Source organism: Myxocyprinus asiaticus, chromosome 16 (genome assembly GCF_019703515.2).
Source record: "Myxocyprinus asiaticus isolate MX2 ecotype Aquarium Trade chromosome 16, UBuf_Myxa_2, whole genome shotgun sequence".
Classification (NCBI taxonomy): Eukaryota; Metazoa; Chordata; class Actinopteri; order Cypriniformes; family Catostomidae; genus Myxocyprinus; species Myxocyprinus asiaticus.
In genome coordinates, this window is record NC_059359.1 from 7,427,753 (window position 1) to 7,451,485 (window position 23,733).

The 23,733-nt window shown below is 37.3% G+C and overlaps 1 protein-coding gene across 7 annotated transcripts in view; it reads left to right on the forward strand.

Moving 5' to 3' along the window:
- The first annotated feature begins 5,300 nt into the window (after positions 1-5,300).
- LOC127453684 (ral guanine nucleotide dissociation stimulator-like 2) overlaps positions 5,301-23,733 on the forward strand; it is a 40,506-nt gene continuing 22,073 nt past the window's right edge. For 6 of the 7 annotated variants that reach the window (XR_007899442.1, XM_051720259.1, XM_051720265.1 and 3 more), the window contains exons 1-2: positions 5,301-5,433; positions 6,220-6,385. Coding sequence is in view for 6 of the 7 variants with exons in the window: in XM_051720259.1 (XP_051576219.1) it covers positions 6,227-6,385 (159 nt within the window). In the remaining variant the exon portion in view is untranslated. Of the gene's footprint in view, positions 5,434-6,023; positions 6,126-6,219; positions 6,386-23,733 lie in introns of those variants that run through there. The other variant, XM_051720261.1, reaches the window with a different exon arrangement.

The window sequence follows — 23,733 nt, forward strand, 5'->3', positions numbered from 1 at the left end:
AATGAAATGCTTTCGAGAATGGGAATGTCCCTTCCCCTAATGACTAGCGAAACCAAGTAGCAAATTATAGTTCATGGCTCTGATGTAAACAAAAGCATATTGGCTGTAGGGCTGAAAGATTTGGACAAAAAAAAAAAAAAAAAAAAAATAGAATTGCAATAATTTGAAAAATATTATGATTTGAATTGCGATGTAATTATCTTTAACTTTAAATTAACTTAAAAAAAAAAAAAAAAAATGTTTTCTTTTACCAAAATTAAGTCATGGGCAAAAATGATCTACTGTCGATAGAAAAACTATACAAGAAAGTGTGTTCAGACTTGAGTTCTCTAAAAAAATAAAAAAATAAAATAAAATATTTACATCACCTTCATATTGTATCTTTTTACTGTGTACCTGTTTTTGTCCACTTTTTGAAAAGGTCTTAACCCACTTTTCATCATTATTTTTTGGAATCCAATTAGTTATTCATAAGTAAAACATTTAAAAATAAAATTATTTTGTAAATATATTTTTGTATAATATTAACAACAACAACAATTATTATTAACATTATTATTTTTATAAAACAGTACCATAATTATGTAATATTTAACTAACCTGCATGTGGCATAGCAATGCAGGCCTTTATTTTGGCAGTACACTGCAGGAAGAGAAATGCTCTCATCCACTCTTTTATCCACAAAAACCTGGTGTTATGAGGTAAATTTAGATTTGGATAGTAACTTTTAGCGGCCAAGCATATTTGGAATTACTCAAATGTGCAATTAGTGAATCTATAGCACTGAAAATGTTAATGCTCTCAGCTCATTAGCCTCACGCGTGTGCAGCCGGACCTGCTCTGAACGGGATTCGAACCGGTGTTTTCCACGTGGGAGGTGGCTGTGCTAACAAGGAGGCTAAAGGCTACAGCCTCTAGTGTCAGTTGCTAGTGCGCCTCTTGAGGCAAGGGAAGTGAGATTTACCCACATTGCACAACACGTACCAGCTGGCTGCTGTTACACTCACCCCCCTAAACCTCACTCCCATCCGGGTCACGGCACCACTGCAACCTGTCCTGCTCGACCCGCTCTGAACAGGATTTGAACCAGCGTCTCTGGCATGGGAGGCGGGCGTGCTAACGAAGAGGCTAAAGGCTATATCCTCTAGCGTCAGTCGTTTGTGTGCCTCTTGAGGCAAGGGGAGTGAGGTTTACACACACTGCACAGCACGTACCAGCTGGCTACCGTTACACATGCTTTGAATATGTGTAACACTACAGAGAAAAGAGCTGCGCAAAGTAAGCGCAGCCAGCAGCGTGTGCAGACTATTTATTTATTTAATTAAATCACAGCCCTTGCAGTTTGATTATCACACTTCGTCATGTCACAATTTAGATTTTATTTTGATTAATCGTTCAGCCCTAATTGGCTGTTTAAATTTTTATATAAAAAAGGGACAAACCCTTTTGTGTGTCACACCCAGGGGTTGCATTAACCAAAAACTTTCCGTCATTTACCGATTTTTAAAAAAAATTTAAACGTTGACAGATCATTTAAAATGCTGTCCGTTACTTTGACAGACAAAATAGAAACAAGAAAACCACTTTAACTTAGTGCATCAGTTTTGACTTCACTCTCTCAGTGTGTGTGTGCTCGGTTTATTGCTTGATGTTAAGATACGTTTCGGGGTGATTCGATCACAAGTGAACAGGCTCTATCACCATTTACACCTATTTATAAGCATCTCTTTTGAGCACTTGTGTTGGGATTTCAAGGGGAGGGTATCTGATTTCATGACTGCGTACGTCAATCATTACCTCAGTGTTACTGCATGATAATAAAGCACAAAAAAGTATAGATACAAAAAGAAAGCACGAAAAAAGTGCTGCATAATTTCTGCCATTATGCATTTAATCTAAGTGCAAACATGACGTTTACACCCTGTCTTCACCAGGCATGTCCATTGATGCAACACAACGAGGCTGTTTTCACTGGACGTGTCTTATTGGCAGAAGTAGCGCCAGCGCGTGCAGCACAAAAAGGAAGGGGGCATTCTGTTAACTGTCGGTGCCACACCGCAATGAATGCTTCCAGTGTAGACAGCTTCTTTGATTCTAATGGGATCTGTTTGCTTTTGATGCGGCATCGAGTCCGATGTAGACAGATTGTCGAGAAGAATTCTCATTTATTTCAGTGGAGTACCTGTATTAACTGAGCTTCAGATGTGTGTGAAACTCATCTGTGTCACTTTATGTTGATATCAGGCACGTTAAAAAAGTTCTGTGTACTTGTACATGTATGTATGCGCTTTTTCAAAATTTCTTATCAGAAGGTTATTTCCTTTTAAAGCCGTATGTAACCGGTAAAGTTAAAAATCTTGTTTTAGCACAGCGGTTGATTGACAGGTAGAACTTTCACCCTAGAACTCCTTGGTTTTACCAAGCTTGCGCTTGGGGAGTCACAAATCTATTATATATCCACTGTCGTGTATATGCCATTATAATGGAAGCTACGCTTCTGAATGTAACACTAGAATTTATGAAATGAAAACAAGTTGTGACGGATAAAAATAGACCATGATGGAATTATTTCAAATCAGTCCATCAGAGTGACGGATAAAGATTTATTCTAGTGCAACCTCTGGACCCATCTACAGTAAACTTAGAATACGATCTTCACGGGAAAGAAAACTGTATTTGTCAAGCCATTTCATTAAGTCTTTAAAAAGTGATAGCAAGAAACGCAGTCCATTGTGGAGCTGAAGCTGTCATATATATATATTACATAATTGTGTAAATGTTCTGATAGACACATAAAAGATCAATTAATTTGATCAGATTGATCCAATTTTATGGCCTGCCCCCTGAACCTGTTTCTTCAAGACAGAATTTGATGACCTCATAGTAGTATTTCTGTTTTATTTTAAAGGTCAAACACATATTTGCAACAAAAATAAATGTAGTAGCTCATTAAAACATTAAACTGTAACCAAAAGCATGACATATCAAACACAATCGTGTTTTGTGGTGTGCAGGAATGTTCAAAATGGCCTCTGGCGTGTCTTTGAACCGCAGTTAACTGAGAAGTCCACCAGAGGGCGCACACAGAAGGTCTATTGGGGTTGCTTTTAGCAGCTTTTACATTCTTACTATTCCTTCATGCAAAAATGAAGAGGTTGTGGGCTGCAGACATTTTATATCATCAACAGTTCAGCCTTTTAGAGAGTATAGATGCTGCAGATCTTGACAAAGGTGATGCATTATTCATAAGAACCAAACCACTGTTTGAATTAGTCCAATTTAAAGACTTAAGTGACTACATAGCTCACATTATCAATGCTTTTATTCACCATAACAACCTATTAATAAACACTGCAATGTCCCTCAGGCATATTATTCCAGCTAATAAAGGTGCAGAGGTCTTGCATAACACATACAGCTTCTGATTTTGTGACAGATTAATAGTGTCAAGACAAATAAAAGAACATAGTGTGGTTTTCAGTGAATATGGCTTTGATTTAAAAGGGAAATTATTAAACATACCACAGATTATTACAAACAGCAAAGGTTTAAACGTGTAATCGTATTCAGTACCTTCACATAGGCTAACTGTCAGATATTGACTGTTGAAACAAACCGCATGTATAAACATATTCTAGAAGAAGAAAAACTGGTTGTGGTGGTTTAGAAGGTTTCTGAGGTTAGTGTGCTAATTTGTTCCACTTAGGGTTAAATATGATTGGAAGAAAAGGTTAATAGACAAGTGTATGTTTGTTTTGTTGTTAAGCAATTTACTTGTACACTAATTTTCTTTCTTATAATTGGTGTTAGAGATCTTCCTACCTGCAAGGCCCTGCCATAAAAATATTGCAAGAACAGAGTTGGCACTCTGTTCAAGGATTAGCTTTAAATAATCAGCCTGCTATGAAGTGCCCAGCCATTTAAAAGCATAAATCATTTACATCAAATACTTCAACACCAATGGCCACTTAAATTTCAGGCCATGAAACAACACCAGGCAATAAAATGCAACCTTGAAAATGTGCAAAAGCGCACACACAGACACACACACACACACACACACACACACACACACACACACACACGTTGGTGCAGCTATCCTTATGAGGACTCTCCATAGACATAATGATTTGTATACTGTACAAACTATAGATTCTATCCCCTAACCCTAACCCTACCCCTAAACCTAACCCTCACAAAAAACTTTCTGCATTTTTACATTTTCATAAAAACATCATTTAGTATGTTTTTAAGCTATTTGAATTATGGGGACACTAGAAATGTCCTCATAAACCACATTTATAGCATAATACCCTTGTAATTACCAGTTTTTAACCTAAATAAAACTGCATTTAGAATAATTACTAATTAGTTATAATTAATTAGAAATAAAAATAATTAGAAACATTTTTTTAAATAGTTTTAGATGAAGATTTTAAGAAGTGAATAAAGACTTTACTTACTCTCTATTTTAATACATTTTTATTTTGAGGACATTATTGTATTTAAAGAAGACATTTGGACATATTTAAAGGAACGGTTCACCCAAAAAGAATGACCTGCAGTCATCATTTACTTTCATTGTTTGGAAAAATGATGCAATGAAAGTGAATGGTGACTGAGGCTATCATTCTCCCTAAATATCTAATTTTGTGTTCCATGGAAAAAAAGAAAGTCATAGGGGGTTGGAACAACACGAGGGTGAGTAAATGATGACAGAATTTTCCTTTCTGGCTGAACAATACCTTTATGATTTAGTTCATTTATGAAAATATACAGCATGTTTGTCCCCCAGAAATATTGCACTGTCAGAAATTACATTTATGGATTTGGCAGACTCTTCTATCCACAGCAGAGGTCCATTCAATCTATACATTTTAGTATAGAATTTCTAGGGCCATTGTTTACCATCTTAGCCACAGGAGTTACATAAAACTAAGTAATTTAATTTTAATACATTTCTCAATAATTTCATTGATAAGTACCACCTGTGCATTTTTTTGCAATTAATTTAATTGTAAATAATTACATTAATTTTAAATCTAATTAAATGTGTGTTTTTGCAATGCAGTAATTAAATGCATTGCAAAAATACACAGATTATACGGGCAAAGAACATAAAGTAGCTGGAGTAGCTGCGCAGGAGCGCGTCAAAAAGACGCGACGCGCAGCAATCGAGCGCTTTCAGTGTAGAACTCTTCACTGATTCCATAACGAATTTACCGGGCACCGCTTCTCAAGCCAATGGCCAAACGCGCTGCAAGTGACAGCAGGAACTGCGCCGCCTGCGCGTCACCAGCGCATATCTCACCAACACGCGCAGCTGACGGGCGAAGCAGGAGGAGAGAGATATGGACGGACATAAACTTTGACTTCCGAGGAATCTACTGTACACGCTGGGGCGGATGGACATGATATTGGTCTCCTAACAGGTATTTTTTTACGCATTGGTCCGGTGTGATGGCGCAATGTCTCAGCCCGGTATTTATGCTTACGAATGTTTCTTCTGTAATGCGAGATGTTGAGAGAGGAGGATATGTGAAATGATTGCTGAGGCAAGTGTTACTGTATGCAAATATAGAGAAAAGTGACATTAATAACAGTGAGGAATCTCTTTGGGACAGAATCAAGTGATATTATCAGTGATTGTATGCTTACATTATTTTGGATACATACTTCCTAGGCAGATCCAACTAACTGAAAATTACACAGTTAAGCTGTGTGCTTTCCATAGGGTTAAGGTTAGATGAAAGGGACCTTTATTTTCTTGTTAGGCATGACCTAATTTAGCCTTGTGAGCAGCTTTTTGGGACTCTAATATTCACTTACAAATGTTTATCCCTGACCAGTGAATATGTTATTCAGAAGAGTAGTTGTTATATATTCCCTGCTGGATATAATGCAGAAACATAGACATAATGTTTATGCACTTCTTTAAAATATCTTCAAGTTTTTGTGACAGCAGCACAGAGTTTTATGGTGTGCTCTCTCTTTCTCTCTCTCTCCATCCTTCTCTTCCTGAAAGAGATCTCTATCTACAGGCTAATCTAAATACCAGTGAGGGAAAGGGGAAAGGGGAGGGGCCACAATTCAAATTCAAAGTTCTCTCTTGGCAGAGCCAAATGTAAATGATGAAAACAAATGATCTACCAGGGCAAACAACTCTCTGTTGTGCTGTTCATCTCTGAATGACTTTGCTTTTGTCTTTGGGACTACAGTGTCATCATGCTCCCCCGTAGTATGAAAACATCTGGTGTAGAGCTGCCGGGAGTGGGTTCGAAAGATGTGCCCCTCATTGGATATCGGCCCCTACAGCCAGGGGCCAACGGCCCTCCTGAGCAGCTGTTGAAGGAGAATGAAAACAGGGGGGCGGATCCCACACAGGTCAGACATTGATGACTTCATGACATCATTACATAACAATTGTTCTTGTAGGATTATTGACATTTTCTTCTTTTGTAACATATAGCTGCACTCTGACCCCAGCCTAGCTGGGATATGTGAAAAAGAAGAATTTCACTGTATATGTGCAAATGTATAATGTGTGATAAATAAAGAAAATTATTAATTATAATTATTATTAGCTGCAGTGTCAGAAATTAACGTTTTCATTTATTTTTTCATTTTAAGGGCCGAAATAGCCCTCTGGAATTGATTTTCAGACGCATTTATACCTTTATATGAGACTATTAATTCTAACCACATAAAACACGCCGGGTTATCCATTTATGATCGATACTTCAATTGCATCAATTAACTGAAATTCTCAATACGAACAATTATGATGGTTACCTACTGTTTAAAATCAATTCAAGAACTAATACAAAAGAAGCTATTGATAATGCACATGATTTTACAACACTATAAACCTTCTGCTAGATTAATTTTAAAGGATTGTCCGTCCTCTGTGTTGGATTATACAGCTCTCTACTGTTTACCATCAAAAACCATTTCAGCTGCACATTCAACAACTGTTGCCTTTTGGATATCTGATAGCTCTGTCTGATAGCTACACCTATCAGTAGAGACACTAATCTCATAACTAGATGGGCCTATAGTAGAACATAATGAAATATTTGACATTTCAGATTTAAAAAATAATAACCACAGGGGCATTTTGCCCCCACTATGTCTAAATGAAGGGTAACCTGGTCTCATAGAATCGCTATACAGTACCTGTATTTTTGCTAAATGGCTTTTACATGGCTTGTTGTAGTGTATGTATCATGTCAGTTTCCTGGTGAAATGAACACTAGAAGTGCTACAATAATGACTTTAAACAAAAAGCAAAATGGCAGATTTTCAGTTCATAAACACATGCTTTTTTTTTAAAAGTCTTGCACTTGCGCTGCAAAGGACCGGGGTGCGAGTGCTGAAGAGCATTCCGGTTGAGACGTGAACCACAAGCATCACATAATGACGTGGTTGCTTCAACACCTCATGTCACAGTTATTGTTTTGTTTTTTTTACACTATCAGTTAGGTTTAAGGTTTAGGCTAGGGAGGTACTGAAGGTTTTGTTGATTTAAAACTTGACTGAGCGTTAACCTTAAAAACCTCATCTGTTTGGGAGCAAGTTTAACAGTCATGTAATATTTATGAGATCAGGCTGAATTTCTCACACAGACTTTGGGGTTGCAGCATGAAGCACTTACATGTTTCCATTGATCATGGTATAAATACAAGGGGGTTGTACTTGTTTGTTTAGATTATTGGGGGGGTTACCGCTCCCCCAACCAGCTGCAAATGTTAATTTAAAGGGGGTCTGTTACATAACTAACAGGTAATACTGTATCAAGAGGCCAAACTGAAAGTTAATTAAATTCAAATACGCTCTGATCTGGTGCTTTCCGATTGACCTGGCTTGTGTTTGTTTTAGACTTTCAGACATTTTGTGGGGTGCTGAGTTTCTTATCAGCCTGAAGCAAAAGCCCTCATGCACTGCTGTTTGTGACCCTGCCTGGTATTCTCTCATGCCCTGTTTTTATTTACCATCATCTGCTGCTGGCAGCCTTGAGATTACACGTCACAGTAGTTTACTTACAAGCCAAGTGTCTCCTTAAAGCTTTCAAATGGGGCACGAGAGCTTATTACATTGATAATAGTTAGTGTTGTCAAAATACCAAAATTTCAGTAGTCGATAATACCAATTAAATTTAACGATTACAATGTGAATACGATACCAATCGATACCACAACAAGAAGTAATATGCTTGTTACAGTATAATGTATACAGAACACACTGCTTTAATTTAAAAAGTTAAATATTATATAAAAGTTATAGAATTATACTGTAAATATTAATTGGTAACACTTTATAATAAGTATTTGTTAACATTAGGTAATGTATTAGGTATCATGAACAAACAATTAACAATGTATCTTTGACATAATTACAATATATTTTACATATATTTACAATATATTTTTTACATCATCATTAATCTTTGTTAATGTTAGTTCATAAAAATACTATTAGTTCATGTTAGTTCATAGTGCATTAACTAATGTTAACATATACAACTTTTGATTTTAAAAATGTATTACTTTATGTTGAAATTAGCATGAACTAAGATTAATAAATGCTTAATAAGTATTGTTCATTATTAGTTCATGTTGTTAACAAATGGAACCTTATTGGAAAGTGTTACCATATTAATAAACTAATTAAAATTATTGAGAATAATTAAATAATACAGCAATATAATAATTATTAAATTAAAACATACTTAAATAATTGTATAAACGTACATAATATTGTAAATAATACATTTTATACAATTTATTTAATTTATTACAATAACATTTAAGAAGTTCAGCAAGTAATAAAGTACAAAGAAACAAAATACAAGCAAAAGAAAAAAAATCAAAACAATAGAATAAATATATAAAGTAAACAGCGCATAATATCAAATATTCAAGTAAGAATTCAGACATTTAAAAAGAGGCAAATCTTATATACTAGTGTACTTCTAAATTGACAAAATTAACTTTTAGTTTTTTTAATGTACAGTCTTTCTCTTCTGGGAAAATGGACAAATAATTCTGACGACTCATGTCCCACATCCAACAAGCGTCTCCAAATTTATGTCCAATAAAATTCTCTATTAAATGCTGAAATGGCTACTTAACAAAAAGAAAAAGCCCTTCGTTATGTCCCACCCCAACTTCCTGTTTTAATATAAATACGTCAAACAATTGACAACATCCTGAGTATTGACTAAAAGTTGCTACACCAAGGTTAGTCTCATTCAACACTTGGTTTCCCCGGTCTAAAAACAGAAGACTCACTGGCTGTAACATTTCACTGAAGTAAGTTCCCCCCTGTTCAGGTCACATGACCAGCTCCCAGGCGTTTGGTAAATAATGCAAGAAGAGTCCACTATGAAACACACTGGCTCTTTTGTAGGGACTCAAAAGCAAGGCCAGAGGAGATGCAGAGGAAACTAAATCTCACTCTCTCTTGATTCTTTAATGACAGTGGCAGGATGCATATGTGTATAGGTCATAACATGTTTGCAGTCATCACAGCACAACTTCCTCGTGTGCAAGGGTGTAAAGTTAGAAAAAGAGAGATAGATAGAGAGAGAGAGAGGGAGGGAGCTAGGGGTGGATAATTGTTTAACTGAAAGCAACCTCTGCTTACCCAGTTTGTCTGTTATTACTGTTAATGACAATGAAAACTAAATGAAAACATTTTCATTAAGTCAGCTGAAATAAAAATAAATGATTGAACATGATTGGAAAAATTAATCTAGTCTTATAGAATCACGTTACTTTACCTAGATTTTCGCAAAATGATTTAAACATGGCTTGTACGTGTTGCGGCTGTTTCCTTGTGAAAGGAACACTAGAGGTGCTACAACAACGACTTTTATCCCTTTTCACACAAGTCGTGTGTAAAACGGTAGATTTTATCTGCGTTCATAAACACGTACTTTTTGCCCTGTTTCTCACACAATACTATCCTATGACATCTAAACACTTTTAAAATAGCGCGTGACTTGAAAGACGACACATTTTAACATTTGCATTACATAATCAAGTACATTTACAAGCTTGTTCAAGTGTGATCAAATTGTGCAGTAGCTCAACTGATAGAGCGCTGCACTTGCACTGCAAAGGACCGGGGTACGAGTCCTGAAGAGCATGCGAGTCAACACATGAGCCGAAAGTGTCATAAAAGCAACACAAAATGACGTGGTTTCTTTAGCAATTGTGTTTTTCTCTCATTTGATTTTTCTGACACGGTTTAGGGTAGGGAGGTAGCTTTTGTTTATTTAAAACTTGATAGAGCATTAACCTTAAAATCTATTTGGGGGAAAATATAACTCGCTTTTAGCACCTCGACATTTCACTTCGGAATTGCCGCAATACTGCGTAATATACTTTTGCAAAAATATCGCCACGGTCGCATAATTTTCATGAGATCAGGACAGGAAACTAAAATACATTTTCATGACTCCAAAACTAACTACAATAAAATAAAAATGGCAACAATTAATTTCAGTAAATTTTGTATATTGTTAAATCAGCGTATATTATAAAATTTGAAAACTTCAAAACTTGGCTTCCTTAAACATGAAAATGCCACTAAATAGCAATAACAGTAGATGGCCTGAGAAATTTAACAGCGTTAAACATATTTAAATTTTAAACGTTAACGCACTGACTTTTGAAGCTAAAATACTTAAACTAAATATATAATATACAGTATAGTCCTGCAGAAAAATAATTAACTGAAACTAGAAAACACTGAAAAAAATAAAAAAAATAATTGATTTTTTTTAAACCGATACGATAACAATTATTTGTATGTTTACATATCCTATAACTGATAAGCAGAACCAATTTTTTTATTAATGTATTTTTTATTTAATCTTTATTTTACAGAGAAAATATTAAACAGAGAAAAAATTTGCAAATGTTTTTTTTTTTACAATAATAATCACATACCATTTTTTTTATATAATAATTACAACAACAACAATAATAATAGGCAAAATAATTTGACAACCTCTGATTTCAAACGGAGAACAAAAATAAATGACAAGGGAGTCACTGCATGAACTCCCTTGTTAAAATCTTCCATTTTAAACTAGACCTACAGTTTAAAGATTTAGGTGTTGTATAATAGGCGAAAGACAAATAGTTAGCTGGAATAAGTATATATTCTCAAGAAAGTGAAAAACAATAAATACACTGCTGCAATTACAGAGTCCATCCCGAACGGCATCAGAATTATTAATGATCTTTCGTTTCATCTGTCTCTAGATTATAGCAGCTGCCTCATGAAACACCTGCTGACAGAGCTGACATTTTCTGTTTTACAGTGAGCAGCACATCTGCAGCCACTGGCGGATTTAGGCATGGGCGACATGGGCAGTTGCCCAGGGTGGCATCTTGCGTGGGGACGGCACGGGGCACCCACACAGACCCCCCAAGCTAGAACCGCTACTGTCTCAAATCAAATCAAATCAAATCACTTTATTGTCACACAGCCATATACACAAGTGCAATGGTGTGTGAAATTCTTGGGTGCAGTTCCGATCAACATAGCAGTCGTGACAATTGGAGACATACACCAATTTACAATAACATCAAATTAACACAGCACAATTAAACATCTGATATACACATAATTACACTCAACAATATACAAATAATAACATACACTGTACAGTATACAATACGCACTATATAGATACACATTAATCAATAAAAATAAAAAATAAAAATATATAAAAAAGTATATATATATATATATATATATATATATATATAATGTACAGTATTGTACTGTATTGACATTCAGGCTGTCAGTTGATAGTCAGTTGTTAAGAGAGAATATAATATAATAATAATATAATTTATTACAGTCCGGTGTGAGATTTAAGAGTAATAAAGTGCAGTGCTGATGTATTTTGATCGTGGGAGATCAAGAGTTCAAAAGTCTGATTTCTTGGGGGAAGAAGCTATCATGAAGTCGGCTGGTGCGGGTCCTGATGCTGCGATACCGCCTACCTGATGGTAGCAGTGAGAACAACCCATGGCTCGGGTGGCTGGAGTGTCTGATGATCCTCCGAGCTTTTTTCACGCACCGCCTTATATATATGTCTGCAGCATATCTTGAAGTAAATGACACGCAAATCTCATCAATGTCCTCATTGTCACCGACACAAAGCTATTTTTATTATGACACAAGTATTTTGCCCCATGGATGTCTTTGTGTTACCACAAAACTTTTACTTGAATGATGTCACGGAGATAATTAATTTACACAGAGATGTAATCACGCAGATTATGATTCATAGCAAAATAAAGTTTAATATAATTTAGGGAATTTTAAACAAGTGGATCTTGTTAAAAGCTGCGCTGGCATTCCATTGGAACATGTGCACCTGAATGGCAACTATACAAGACTAATAAATGCAGTGAACAGAGAATTAAATTAAACCATCATATTTTCTACATGCACTCATTCAAGGCTCTTTGAGTTGATTAATGTGAAGTAAGGTTATGTCTTTGGGACTTTAAAGGATTTGTCTTTATGTAAATTAATCTCCGTTTCTTAGCGTTAAACTACACATCAAGCATTTATGTTACACATCTTACAAGAGCATGAATGGTTGTTATGTTTAATAAAATTTATTAATTCAAGCAATGAACGGCAAGGGCGAGGTGTGCTTTGCGTCCTTATAAGTGCGGTCGAAGAGCTCAGTTTCGAGTGGTCTCCTCCAGAGGAACCTGAAAAATCTCGCCTTGACGAATGGTTCTTGCAGTCTGGACGCCATCAAGCGACCGCGTTCCACAGATCTGCCCTGTTCTTCCCGGAAGTTCATAACAAACTGACAAAATCCTGGCACGTGCCCTATTCAGCTCGCTCACACAGCGATTCCATTCTCCTCACTATAGTGGACCACAGGGAAGACTAAGGTTGTGCCCAACCACCCCCTGTGGAAGAGGCGGTAGCGTCACATCTCTGCCCGGCGAATAGCAGGGCGTGGAAATCACACCCCATTCATCCTTCCAAGCCGTGTTGACTGATGTTCGCACTGGCTGGGAAAGCACACTCAGCAGCGGGCCAGGCAGGTTCAGCACATTACAGGATGGTGGTGCTCCAAGTTTTCCAAGCTAAGCTCCTCAAGTAATGGACAAGCAAGGCCACGATCCAGAGACGTACAAAGAGCTCCGCACCGCTATGGACATAGTGCTGCAAGCCACAAAAATCACTGCACAGGCCATTGGCAAGTCAATGAGCAACCTGGTGGTTTTGGATTGTCACATCTGGCTGACCCTCACGGAAATGCGTGACATGGGAAAAAGCCGCTCTATTTGATACTCTGGTGTCTCCAGCTGGCCTTATCAGCAGCTCTGTGGATAGATTTGCTGAGCGCTACATCACGACTCATGACAGGCTATGAGACATTTTATGCCAAATGGAGTAGTACTTCATCACAACCGGCTCACTCCTGCTCTGTCTCGGGCCAGCACCCGGCTAAAAACCCCACACCTGTTGCCTCAGCGCTGCCAAAGATCACCGCCGAGCCGCGGTAAAACCACGCATGCTGGGGTCCAAACGGAGGCAGCCGCCTCAGCGCAGTCCCCTCGCCGAGGGAAACCCCCCTCACACTTTTTCAATAAAGAGCTTTCCCACTTAAAAGCCCACACATTATGCATAACTGCTTCCCAATTGTGAGCGGTACATTATATCATACAATGAACAACCCAAACTGCCCTCTGTCCTGTTACGCAGACGCGTGACGAGCCCTTACGGGCATTTCCGACTGAGAGCTAAAAATGATTGATCATGGTTAAACGATCCAATTTGCACACACAGCGGGATTTTCAGCCATTATTTCCTCATTCTGGAAAAGAATGGCGGGCTTTGGCCCATTCTAGTTCTGAGATGCTTGAATCGCACACTTGCGACGCGCCCATTCAAAATATTAACTCAGAAACAGATCTTATCACACATCCGTCCTCAGGACTCGTTTGCGTTAATAGATCTGAAGGACACGTACTTCATGTACCAATTGCATCGCGTTACAGGCGGCTTTTTAGATTTGCGTTCGAGGGAACTGCGTATTAATTTAAAGTCCTTCATTTCAGTCTGTCTCTGGCTCCATGCACATTCATGAAATGTATCAGTGCGGCGCTCACCCCATTGAAAATGAACAGTGTGCATGTTTTGAATTACCTCGATGATTGGTTATTACTAGCCAATCTGAGGCACTACTGAGTGAACACAGAGACTTGCTGCTTTGCCATATGAAAAATCTGGTCTAATGTCAACTGCGTGAAAAGCACACTTTTCCCCAGCCAGTAAATGTCCTTTTTAGGAGTTTGTCTCGACTCACCACTGGCTGGCTGCTCTAGCATCATGGACAGCGCCGTCTTCTACCAACAGTGTGTTATGCTGGGTCATTCTGAGATGCTGTTCTTCTCACCACAATTGTACAGAGTGGTTATCTGAGTTACTGTAGATTTTGTCAGTTCAAACCAGTCTTGCCATTCTCTGTTGACCTCTCTCCTCAACAAGGCATTTATGTTCACAGAACTGCCACTCACTGGATGTTTTTGGTTTTTGGCCTATTCTGAGTAAATTCTAGAGACTGTTGTGTGTGAAAATCCTAGGAGATCAGCAGTTAAAGAAATACTCAAACCAGCCCGTCTGACACCAAAAATCATCCATGCGATTATCAAATCAGCCAATCATGTGGCAGCGGTGCAGTGCTCAAAATCATGCAGATATGGATCAGGAGCTTCAGTTAATGTTCACATAAACCATCAGAATGTGGAAAAAATGTGATCTCAGTGATTTGGACCGTGGCATGATTGTTGGTGCCAAAAGCTTGCCAGAGTTCTTTGAGGTGCGAGCAATGTGCTCTTGTCTCTAAGTCAGAAAATTCTGAGGATTGGTGTTTGCGTGCCCGCTTTTATACCGGACAGCTTTGTGCCTAAAATTGGCATTTTAGAATTGGCGTTATTGTAGAAAGGTTTCAACTAGTTCGTATAGGGACACTCCCCATAGCATTAGCTTAGTGACACATGTCTCGTTCCCTTTGTCTCAGGGAACCGAGGTTACATAAAGTATGTAACTGAGACATTTCCTCTCACAGGCACTGCTGCAATGGCAGTCTTGCGTGCAATTTCAGAAACTCCTGCTAGATGGTGCCAGTTATCGATTGATCAGATATTACAGAAAACGATATCCGATTGAAGAAAAATGCTTGAATATTGGAAAAAATATCAGAAAATCTGATTATGGGTCGACCTCTAAAATAAATTATAGGATGGATTACACTACACACCTTAACAGATTTTAACAGATTAAAAAATTCTAGGCGACAACCCTTACCGACGTTATACACCATCATATACTATGCGATTTTCTGTGAAAATCTGTCAACTAGCATCATTTGGCACCGACTAAAATTGGTGTTAAAGTCGTGTTGTGTAATCCAGCCTTAAAACTAACAATTATCAAGTAAAAGGAAAACTAAATATACAGAATTTTTTTTAAATAAAATATAAATAAAAACTAAACTAAAACTTAACTATAACAACCCTATATGTGTTTTGGGTGGAGTGGAGAAGGGGTGGCTAATTGTTTAGCTAAAAACAACCTCTGTTGACCCAGTTGGTCTACAGAGCACTCATGATGTCCCCAAAATATGTCCCCTGCATCAACTGAATCTCTCGACAACAGGGCTGAAATGATTGATTGATTTCCATTAAGATCCATTTGATTGTCACAGCTGGATGAGCTTGCATCAGTCGTTAAGGCTGTTCAGAAACAGCCATGCAATGATTTCGATTGGCAGGAAAAGAGGAAAATTTGGTTGATGCAGTAACTGATGAGAACATAAGAAGTGGGGAGAGAAAATAGAGGACGTGAGAAAAGGTATTCATGGAGGGATCAAAACAATAGCTCTTTGTAAATAGCTCCCTTGTAATGTATTAGCATTTCAATGAGAGCACATTCGACAGGGACATATCAGGTTTTTATGGTTTTGGAGGTAGCTGTACAAATCCGAAAGGCGCAGAAAAGATAACAAACACATAGGTAGCATAGCAGGATGTATTTGTTTTTACCCTTGTTCTAATTAATCCAGATGAGGTAGTGCATGCCTGTGGTTAGTAATTAGCATAACATACGCCTAAACCATCTCCATATAAGGGCTTTCCACACAGCCTCACCTGTATTGCCATTTGTCCCATATGGAAATCTAATATATGGCAATATAGTATAACACATACAGCATGTACTGTAATATGTATGGTTTTCACTGATCAAAAAAAGTCACATAGTACTGTTACAAAATGCTACAAAATGTCCGTTTTCATATACATATATTTTCCCAAATCATAATGGAATTTGAAAATGTACATAATTTATCCCCAAATATATTAACTATAATTTTATAAGTGGGTGTTTCTTCAATTTTGGGCACTTTTAGCACTGTGAATTTTTAGAAAGTAAATTGTGTTTAGTAGAATTCGGTGGTGGAAACGACGCTGATAGAAATGATGGCCATATAACAAGTTTATTTATGGGGTCACTCCTTGCAAACATATCCTTATGCCACCAGGAGTCTGATGTTTGCATATCTATGATTTGAGCTGGTTATAAATTTTAGCCTAAATTTAGAAAAAATGTAAGTGCAAGCGTATGGATTAATCATTCAGTGTTAAAGCGTTCACGCAGATTTTACACACCACGTGTGTATGCTCAGCAAGTGAATTTGCCCCATTGTCTTGGGGTCTTGTTGTTTGTCATCCCCTGAGGCTAACGTTTCTGAATATTGAGGCTAAAAGTGTTTAAGTCAGAGAATAAGAGAGTTTGAGGGGGATAAAAGGCAGCATGACATGACAGCATGTCCTGTTTCCTGTGTTTGTCCACAGTTATTATGCACTTCCTGTTGACTGAGAAAAAACATGGAAACTCAGAGACATGCACTCACAGCCTGTTTAACCTAAAGGTGAAACGCAACTTTTTTAAAAGTACACAAGAGTGAGTGTGAATTTCACAACACAATACCAACTGCTAAAAGCATCTGTGTGTAAATGATGTGAACTGAAGGTTAATTCCAGACCTGACTCAGAGAGGTTTGGTAAACTATATTGAAATGAAGGAGTTTTGCATAATGTTACCTAACAAAGAATATAAGAGAAGGACTCAGTATAGCAGGGCATTTTGTAAAAACTATTAATATTTTTCATATTTGGTTCAGAAAATCTAAAAATCTATTTGTTTATAAAGGATAGGAATCGCAAAGAATTTAATGATTCCGTTTCTGAATTAACAAATGAACAATTCCGTTCCATTAATGATTCATTTAGTGCTTTTGAGAAATAAATATTTGGAAACAAGAAAAGCAATTCTTATTGGATTTACTGCCCTCAGCAGCCTATACCAAATAATTAGATGATTTCATGTTTTAATAGAACAGATTGTTGCAAAAAGGTGTGTTTACACAGACTTTTTTAATTAGGGTATTTTATTAATTCATATATATATATATATATATATATATATATATATATTAATAAAATACCACTAATTACAAAATGTGTATTTTGTACTACACAGCTTCAACAACCATCCAGTAATTACTCTGATTTCAGTCTTACAAGCCTTAGTACTCATAACACAGTTACAATTCAGTTCAGTTATTATTTTTATTCACTAAAAATAACGGCTGATAAGAGTTATTCATTCGGAAAGTAGCACTGTTAGTTGTGCAGTGTATATTAAAAAGAATCGACTCATAAGAGCCATTTGTTCAGGAATTGCACTACACTGGTTGCGCTATATGTTTTGTGCTGTAGATTCAATGGAACCGACTCTTGAGAGACATTTGTTCGGGGAATTAGACTACACTGGTCACACTGTATGTTTTGCTCTATAGAGTCAAGATAACTGACTCATAAGAGTCATTAGTTCATGAATCAGATTACACTGGTCACACTGTATGTTTAGTGCTGTGATTTAAAAGAATCGACTCATAAGAGTCATTCTTTCAGAAATCGCACTACACTGGTTGCACTGTATTTGTTGCGCTGTAGATTCAAAAGAATCGACTCAGCAGAGTCATTATTTCGGGAACCAGTCTACACTGGTCGCACTATGTGTTTCGCTCTATAAATTCAAAAGAATCGTCTCATTCAAGTAATGCATTCGGGAATCGGACTACACTGTTCGCACTGTATATTTCACGCTGATGATTTAAATTAATCAGCTCATAAGTGTCATTCGTTGGGGAATCGTGCTACACTGGTTGCGCTATATGTTTTGCGCTGTACCGTAGATTCAAAAGAATCAACTCATGAGAGGCCACCGTTCGGGAATCAGACTACACTGGGCGAGCTGTTCGTTTCGCACTACTTATTCAAAAGAATCGACTCATAAGAGTCATTCTTATGGGAATCGGACTACACTGGTCATACTGTATGTTTCATTCTATGAATTCAAAGAATCGATTCATGAGAGTCATTAGGTCGGGAATCACGCTACACTGGGTGCGCTGTATGTTTTGTGCTGTATAGTAGATTCAAAAGAATCGATATATAAGAGTCATTTGTTTAGGAACCGCACTACACCGATTGTACTTCACTCTATAAATTCAAAAGATTCGACTCAGGGTCACTTGTTCGGGAATCAGACTACACTGGTCGAGCTGTACTTTACATTTCGCACTGCTGATTCAAATCGACTCATAAGAGTAATTCGTTATGGAATCGAGCTACACTGGTTGCATTGTTTGTTTTGTGCTGTAGGTTCAAAAGAATCGACTCATGAGAGTCATTCATACGGGAACCAGACTACAAAAGAATGTACCTTCAAAACTGTTAACAGAACCGAAAGTCATTAAAATAATTTGGTTCTGGTATTTTTTTTTAAATAGAACCGTTCCCAACCCTGTTGTGTATATATTACATTTAATTTAGCGGGAGAACGCTTGTCAGTTTCAAGTTCATGTGGTTGAAGCACAACTTTCTTAAATCAATATAAAGTATATAACGTGAAATGAAAGGATATGCTACCCCATGAACACTACAAACACTGACAGAAATTCGATTCCCAGTAGGAAAGACAGACATCAAGGGGTTTGTTTTGGCCCAGTTTTAGTTCTGCTTAGAGTAATTTAACTTTGTATCTGTGGCTCACCTGTGACTTTAGTTAAAAGAGTCAGCTATTTTTACAATCTGAAACATACAGCTCAGCTGTTTCATAATATATAAACAGCACTACGATAAAGCAAACAGGTTTTATCCTGATAGGTTAACACACATCACACTCAGGGCTGCAAAACGTGTAACCAAAGCCCAAACACCTGTACTGCTGGTCGCCATCTTTGGGTCAATATGTGCTTTCGGTTGAGTATCCCTTTTAGATAAACATGTTTTGCCTCTTGTATTATCAGTAGACATTTGTCATGTCATACATTGCTTTTAAAAGAAGATATATTTAAGGATTAGCATTAAAATGATATGTGATTTACATGGAAACATGTTGAGTTTGACGATCTTGATATTCGAAGCCAATACAATTGTGTATATTTATGTACTCTCGCTTCATTCATTGCTTTGAACTCCACCAAACAGGTTTATCAGCATTAGTCAACACATATAAGGGTGAATCTCATGAGTACCTGTGCAGGTCACATTTCACCCCAAAATTAAAAAAACAAAAAACTTGTATTTGCATAAACAAAATGAAGCCTATTTAGGACCAGTAAAAATGTTTTTGCATTTTGACATTATTTTTTTGGACAATTCAAGCCAAATTTGTCCAATTTGTAAGAGAACCGCTCTCTTAAGTCATTTTTGTTTTTCAGTGAATTGCTTTATAAATCGTCTGATTCATTACCAAATCTGTCTGAATTTAACAGATTTGTAAAAATCCTTGACTAGCAATCACATTTTATTTATTTATTTATTTATTTATTTATTTTTATCAGCAAAAAAAAATAAAGGCAGTACATCAAATACTAGCATGATGGGGGCCTGGGTAGCTCAGTGGTAAAATATGCTGGCTACCACCCCTGGAGTTCACTAGTTCACTAGTTTGAATCCCAGGGTGTGCTGAGTGACTCCAGCCAGGTCTCCTAAGCAACCAAATTGGCCCGGTTGCTAGGGAGGGTAAAGTCACATGGGGTAACCTCCTCGTGGTCGCTATAATGTGGTTTGTTCTCGGTGAGGCGCATGGTGAGTTGAGCACGGATGCCACAGTGGATGGTGTGAAGCCTCCACACGTGCTATGTATCTGTGGCAACATGCTCAACAAGCCACATGATAAGATGCACAGGTTAATTATCTCAGATGCAGTGGCAACTGAGATTCATCTTCCACCACCTGGATTGAGGCAAATTACTACACAACCATGAGGACTTAAAAAGCACACTGGCATTCCAAATTGAGTGAAAAAGGGGAAAAATCCCCCCCCCCACCACCCCCCAAAAAATACAAATAAAAAATACTAGCATGACGTATAAATACTTTACAATTTAAATTATTCATCATTTATGGATTTTTGGGGCATTACAGTAATAAGAATGAGATTGTTTTTGTGGTTAATTGTCATGAAAATATGTCACAATTAAAAAACAAACGCTAAAAAAAACCCCACCTAAATTCATGCCATGAAGAATTCAATTTCCTTTGATCTTTTGACATACATGAGTTCATTGTTCTATAAAAACCATACTGTAAGTTTTAGAACTCAAAACTTCCTCCTCGCTTCAAAAAGAGCATTTGTTAAAAGCAAGCTGTCAAAACGACTCATTCTCTACTTCCTCCATATTGTGATGTCACAAAGCAGGTCCGTCAGAGAGCCAATCATAACAGTGGGCATTTACTGTCAAGTCTTAAAGAAGAGGCAGCACCATAACAAAGCGTTCTGACAGAGGGTCAAAATGAGTGGGTAAAATAATCATGTTTTACAAATATATAACTGTTTTGTGCAAAAAACTTTATTAATATTCTAAGCGAACTTCAAAGAATATATATATATATTCTCTTTAATGGCCCTAAAAACGGCTTTATAATATAATTACTCTTTCTTTTCTTCTGATTTTGGTTTGAAACATGACCCAGACATGATCTTGACAGGTTCACCAATAAACAGGTGAAGGAGGGAGAGATATTGAGCAGGACTGTGTGTCTGTGTGTGTGTGTGTGTGAGTGTGAGAGAGAAAGAGAGAGAGAGAGAGAGAGAGAGAGAGAGAGAGAGAGAGAGAGAGAGAGAGAGAGAGAGAGAGAGAGTCTGTAACAGGAGTGCCCATGTGATGTGTGTGTGTGTGTGTAGAGGGGCTTGGCCTATCTACAAGCTCAGGTGTGTTTGCATGCCTCCATAACAGAGGGTTAGATTTGAGAGGGGTAGACAAATAGACTAAGATGCTTGTTGAATGAAATTTACACCCCACTGAAAGCCGGAAGAAAGCTAAAGAATCAAATCGAGCAGATGAAAAGGCCTGAAGGAGATGGTGTTTTCCAGCAAACTATAAGGATTTCCAGGAAGTTGGCAAATCTCTGCCTGTCTGGACTTGTTGAATTGAAGGTAGCAATTTTTCCTTGAGCTGTTTTTCGATTTTGCGTGCACAAAGAAAATTGGATTACTACATGCAAGCAAACTTGAGATTGAATTACTATGTGCGACTGTGGTAATGTTTGAATGTTTTGTTTCATTTAAGTTTTCTTAAGGCACTTATGTAATAACCCAAAGAACAATGTTAATGCTCATACGTTGCTCTTTCATAGCTCAGGAGACAAAGTGGAGCTTTCAGTTATGTTTCAGTGAAGTATAATTTTTGTTTTAGATGTTTCTTCTAAAGTTCCTTAGGAGAAATGAAAAAGACACAAATGAGACGATTGTTGATATACAGTAAAAGTGTAGAGCTATAAAATGATTGTGGACAGCAAAGCTCAGATCATTTCTTCTTGGAAGAATTTTAAGAAAAATGTTAGAATTCATATTGAAATATGAGTTTGCATTCTAGACTTTGGGATCTTGGCAAATCTGAGCACATTTTGACACACTGTTGAGATATCTCTTCTGAAACTGTAGCATCAGTCCAACGGAAAGCATGTGGAAGTTTTAGACACTTACTAATAACCATGTCACTGTTTGTCTGTTTTGGGCCATGAAGTGGAGCATGTTGTCTCATGTATTTTTCACATCGGAAAATCTCTGTCAAACGAGTTGAGTGAATCAAAAGGATTAGGATTCAGACATCGAGTTGAGGCTTTGCATGAAGTGATTTCGCACATACATTATGTTTCTGTTGGAGATAACATATAAATGTGATCCCTTATCAGAGTGAAGTTTAAAGGTCAAGCTGAACACAACAGCCATTGTGCATGCTCAGCCATTGTTTGGATAGAAAAGAGGTCTTTTCAGAATTTAGCTGTAAGCATGCTGCAGATTAGTGATAGACTGATCTATTGACCAGGGCAGATGGGCAGATTTTTTGAGATCTGAATCACAACTCTGCCTGATTAGCACACACACACACACACACACACACATACACACACACACGCAGACACACACACACACACACATGGACCAATACTTCTGATATGCTATGTGTTTTATGTAAAAGTTTAATCAAAGGCAAAGTGTGTAATTTATGCACTACTAGCATCACTAAACAAAATTGCAAAAACAATGATTGTTTTCAAATGTGTTTCCTGAATGCACCTCCCATATTTTATAGCTCAGACAAAAACAGACAGTCCTGCCCTTAACTCACATCATTGCTTTAGTGAATTTTGCTGTGTCTGGCTAGTTGGGATGCTCAAACAAACAAAGCAATGTTATGAGATTGCCACAGAGCCACAGTGTTAATTAACAAATTAATTGCACAGTTTTCTGTGATTAATCACGAATAATCATGGTACTTGGTACATTAAAACAAATATTAAAATGCAACCATAATTATATTTAATTTATACTTTGTCTCAAAGAACTTGCAAGAAATTGGTTAGTTATCATTTATCTTAATTATTTCAATATGCACATAAATCCTTGATACAAGTATATGTTTACATGCCCTAAAATCAGTGGACATGCTGTACTTAAAAGTTGGACAAACTTTTTTTAATAATTGGATCAAATGGGCAGATTTACTTCATATTAAACTTTATTGGCAAGAGAAACTTAAGTGTACATTTCCAGTGCATTATAAGACACTATACTGTACATACATATATAAAACAAATGCTGAAGTTTAAAATTGCAAAACTGTTATTTAATCTGGCTGCCGTTCAGTCTCTATTGCACACACATTGGGTCTCTCTCACACGGTTTCACTTTTGACACTGGATCAGATGGCAGTAAGTGAGTTTTTCGGCGATGCAAAGAGATACGGCAACTTGCTTGTATCTCTCCCTCACTTGGCTCACCACTTGCGTGTGAAGTCTCTATTCTTCACTCCCGTGTTTATTATGCGTCGCACGTAATGAATAAACATGCACTGATCCACACAAACAGCTTCTGTGTGGGGGCCTGGGTAGCTCAGTGGTAAAAGACGCTGGCTACCACCCCTGGAGTTCACTAGTTCGCTAGTTCGACATGGGGCAACCTCCTCGTGGTCACTATAATGTGGTTTGTTTTCGGTGGGGCACGTGGTGAGTTGAGCGTGGATGCCGTGGTGGATGCGTGAAGCCTCCACATGTGCTATGTCTCCGTGGCAACGCTCAACAAGCCACGTGATTAGATGCGCA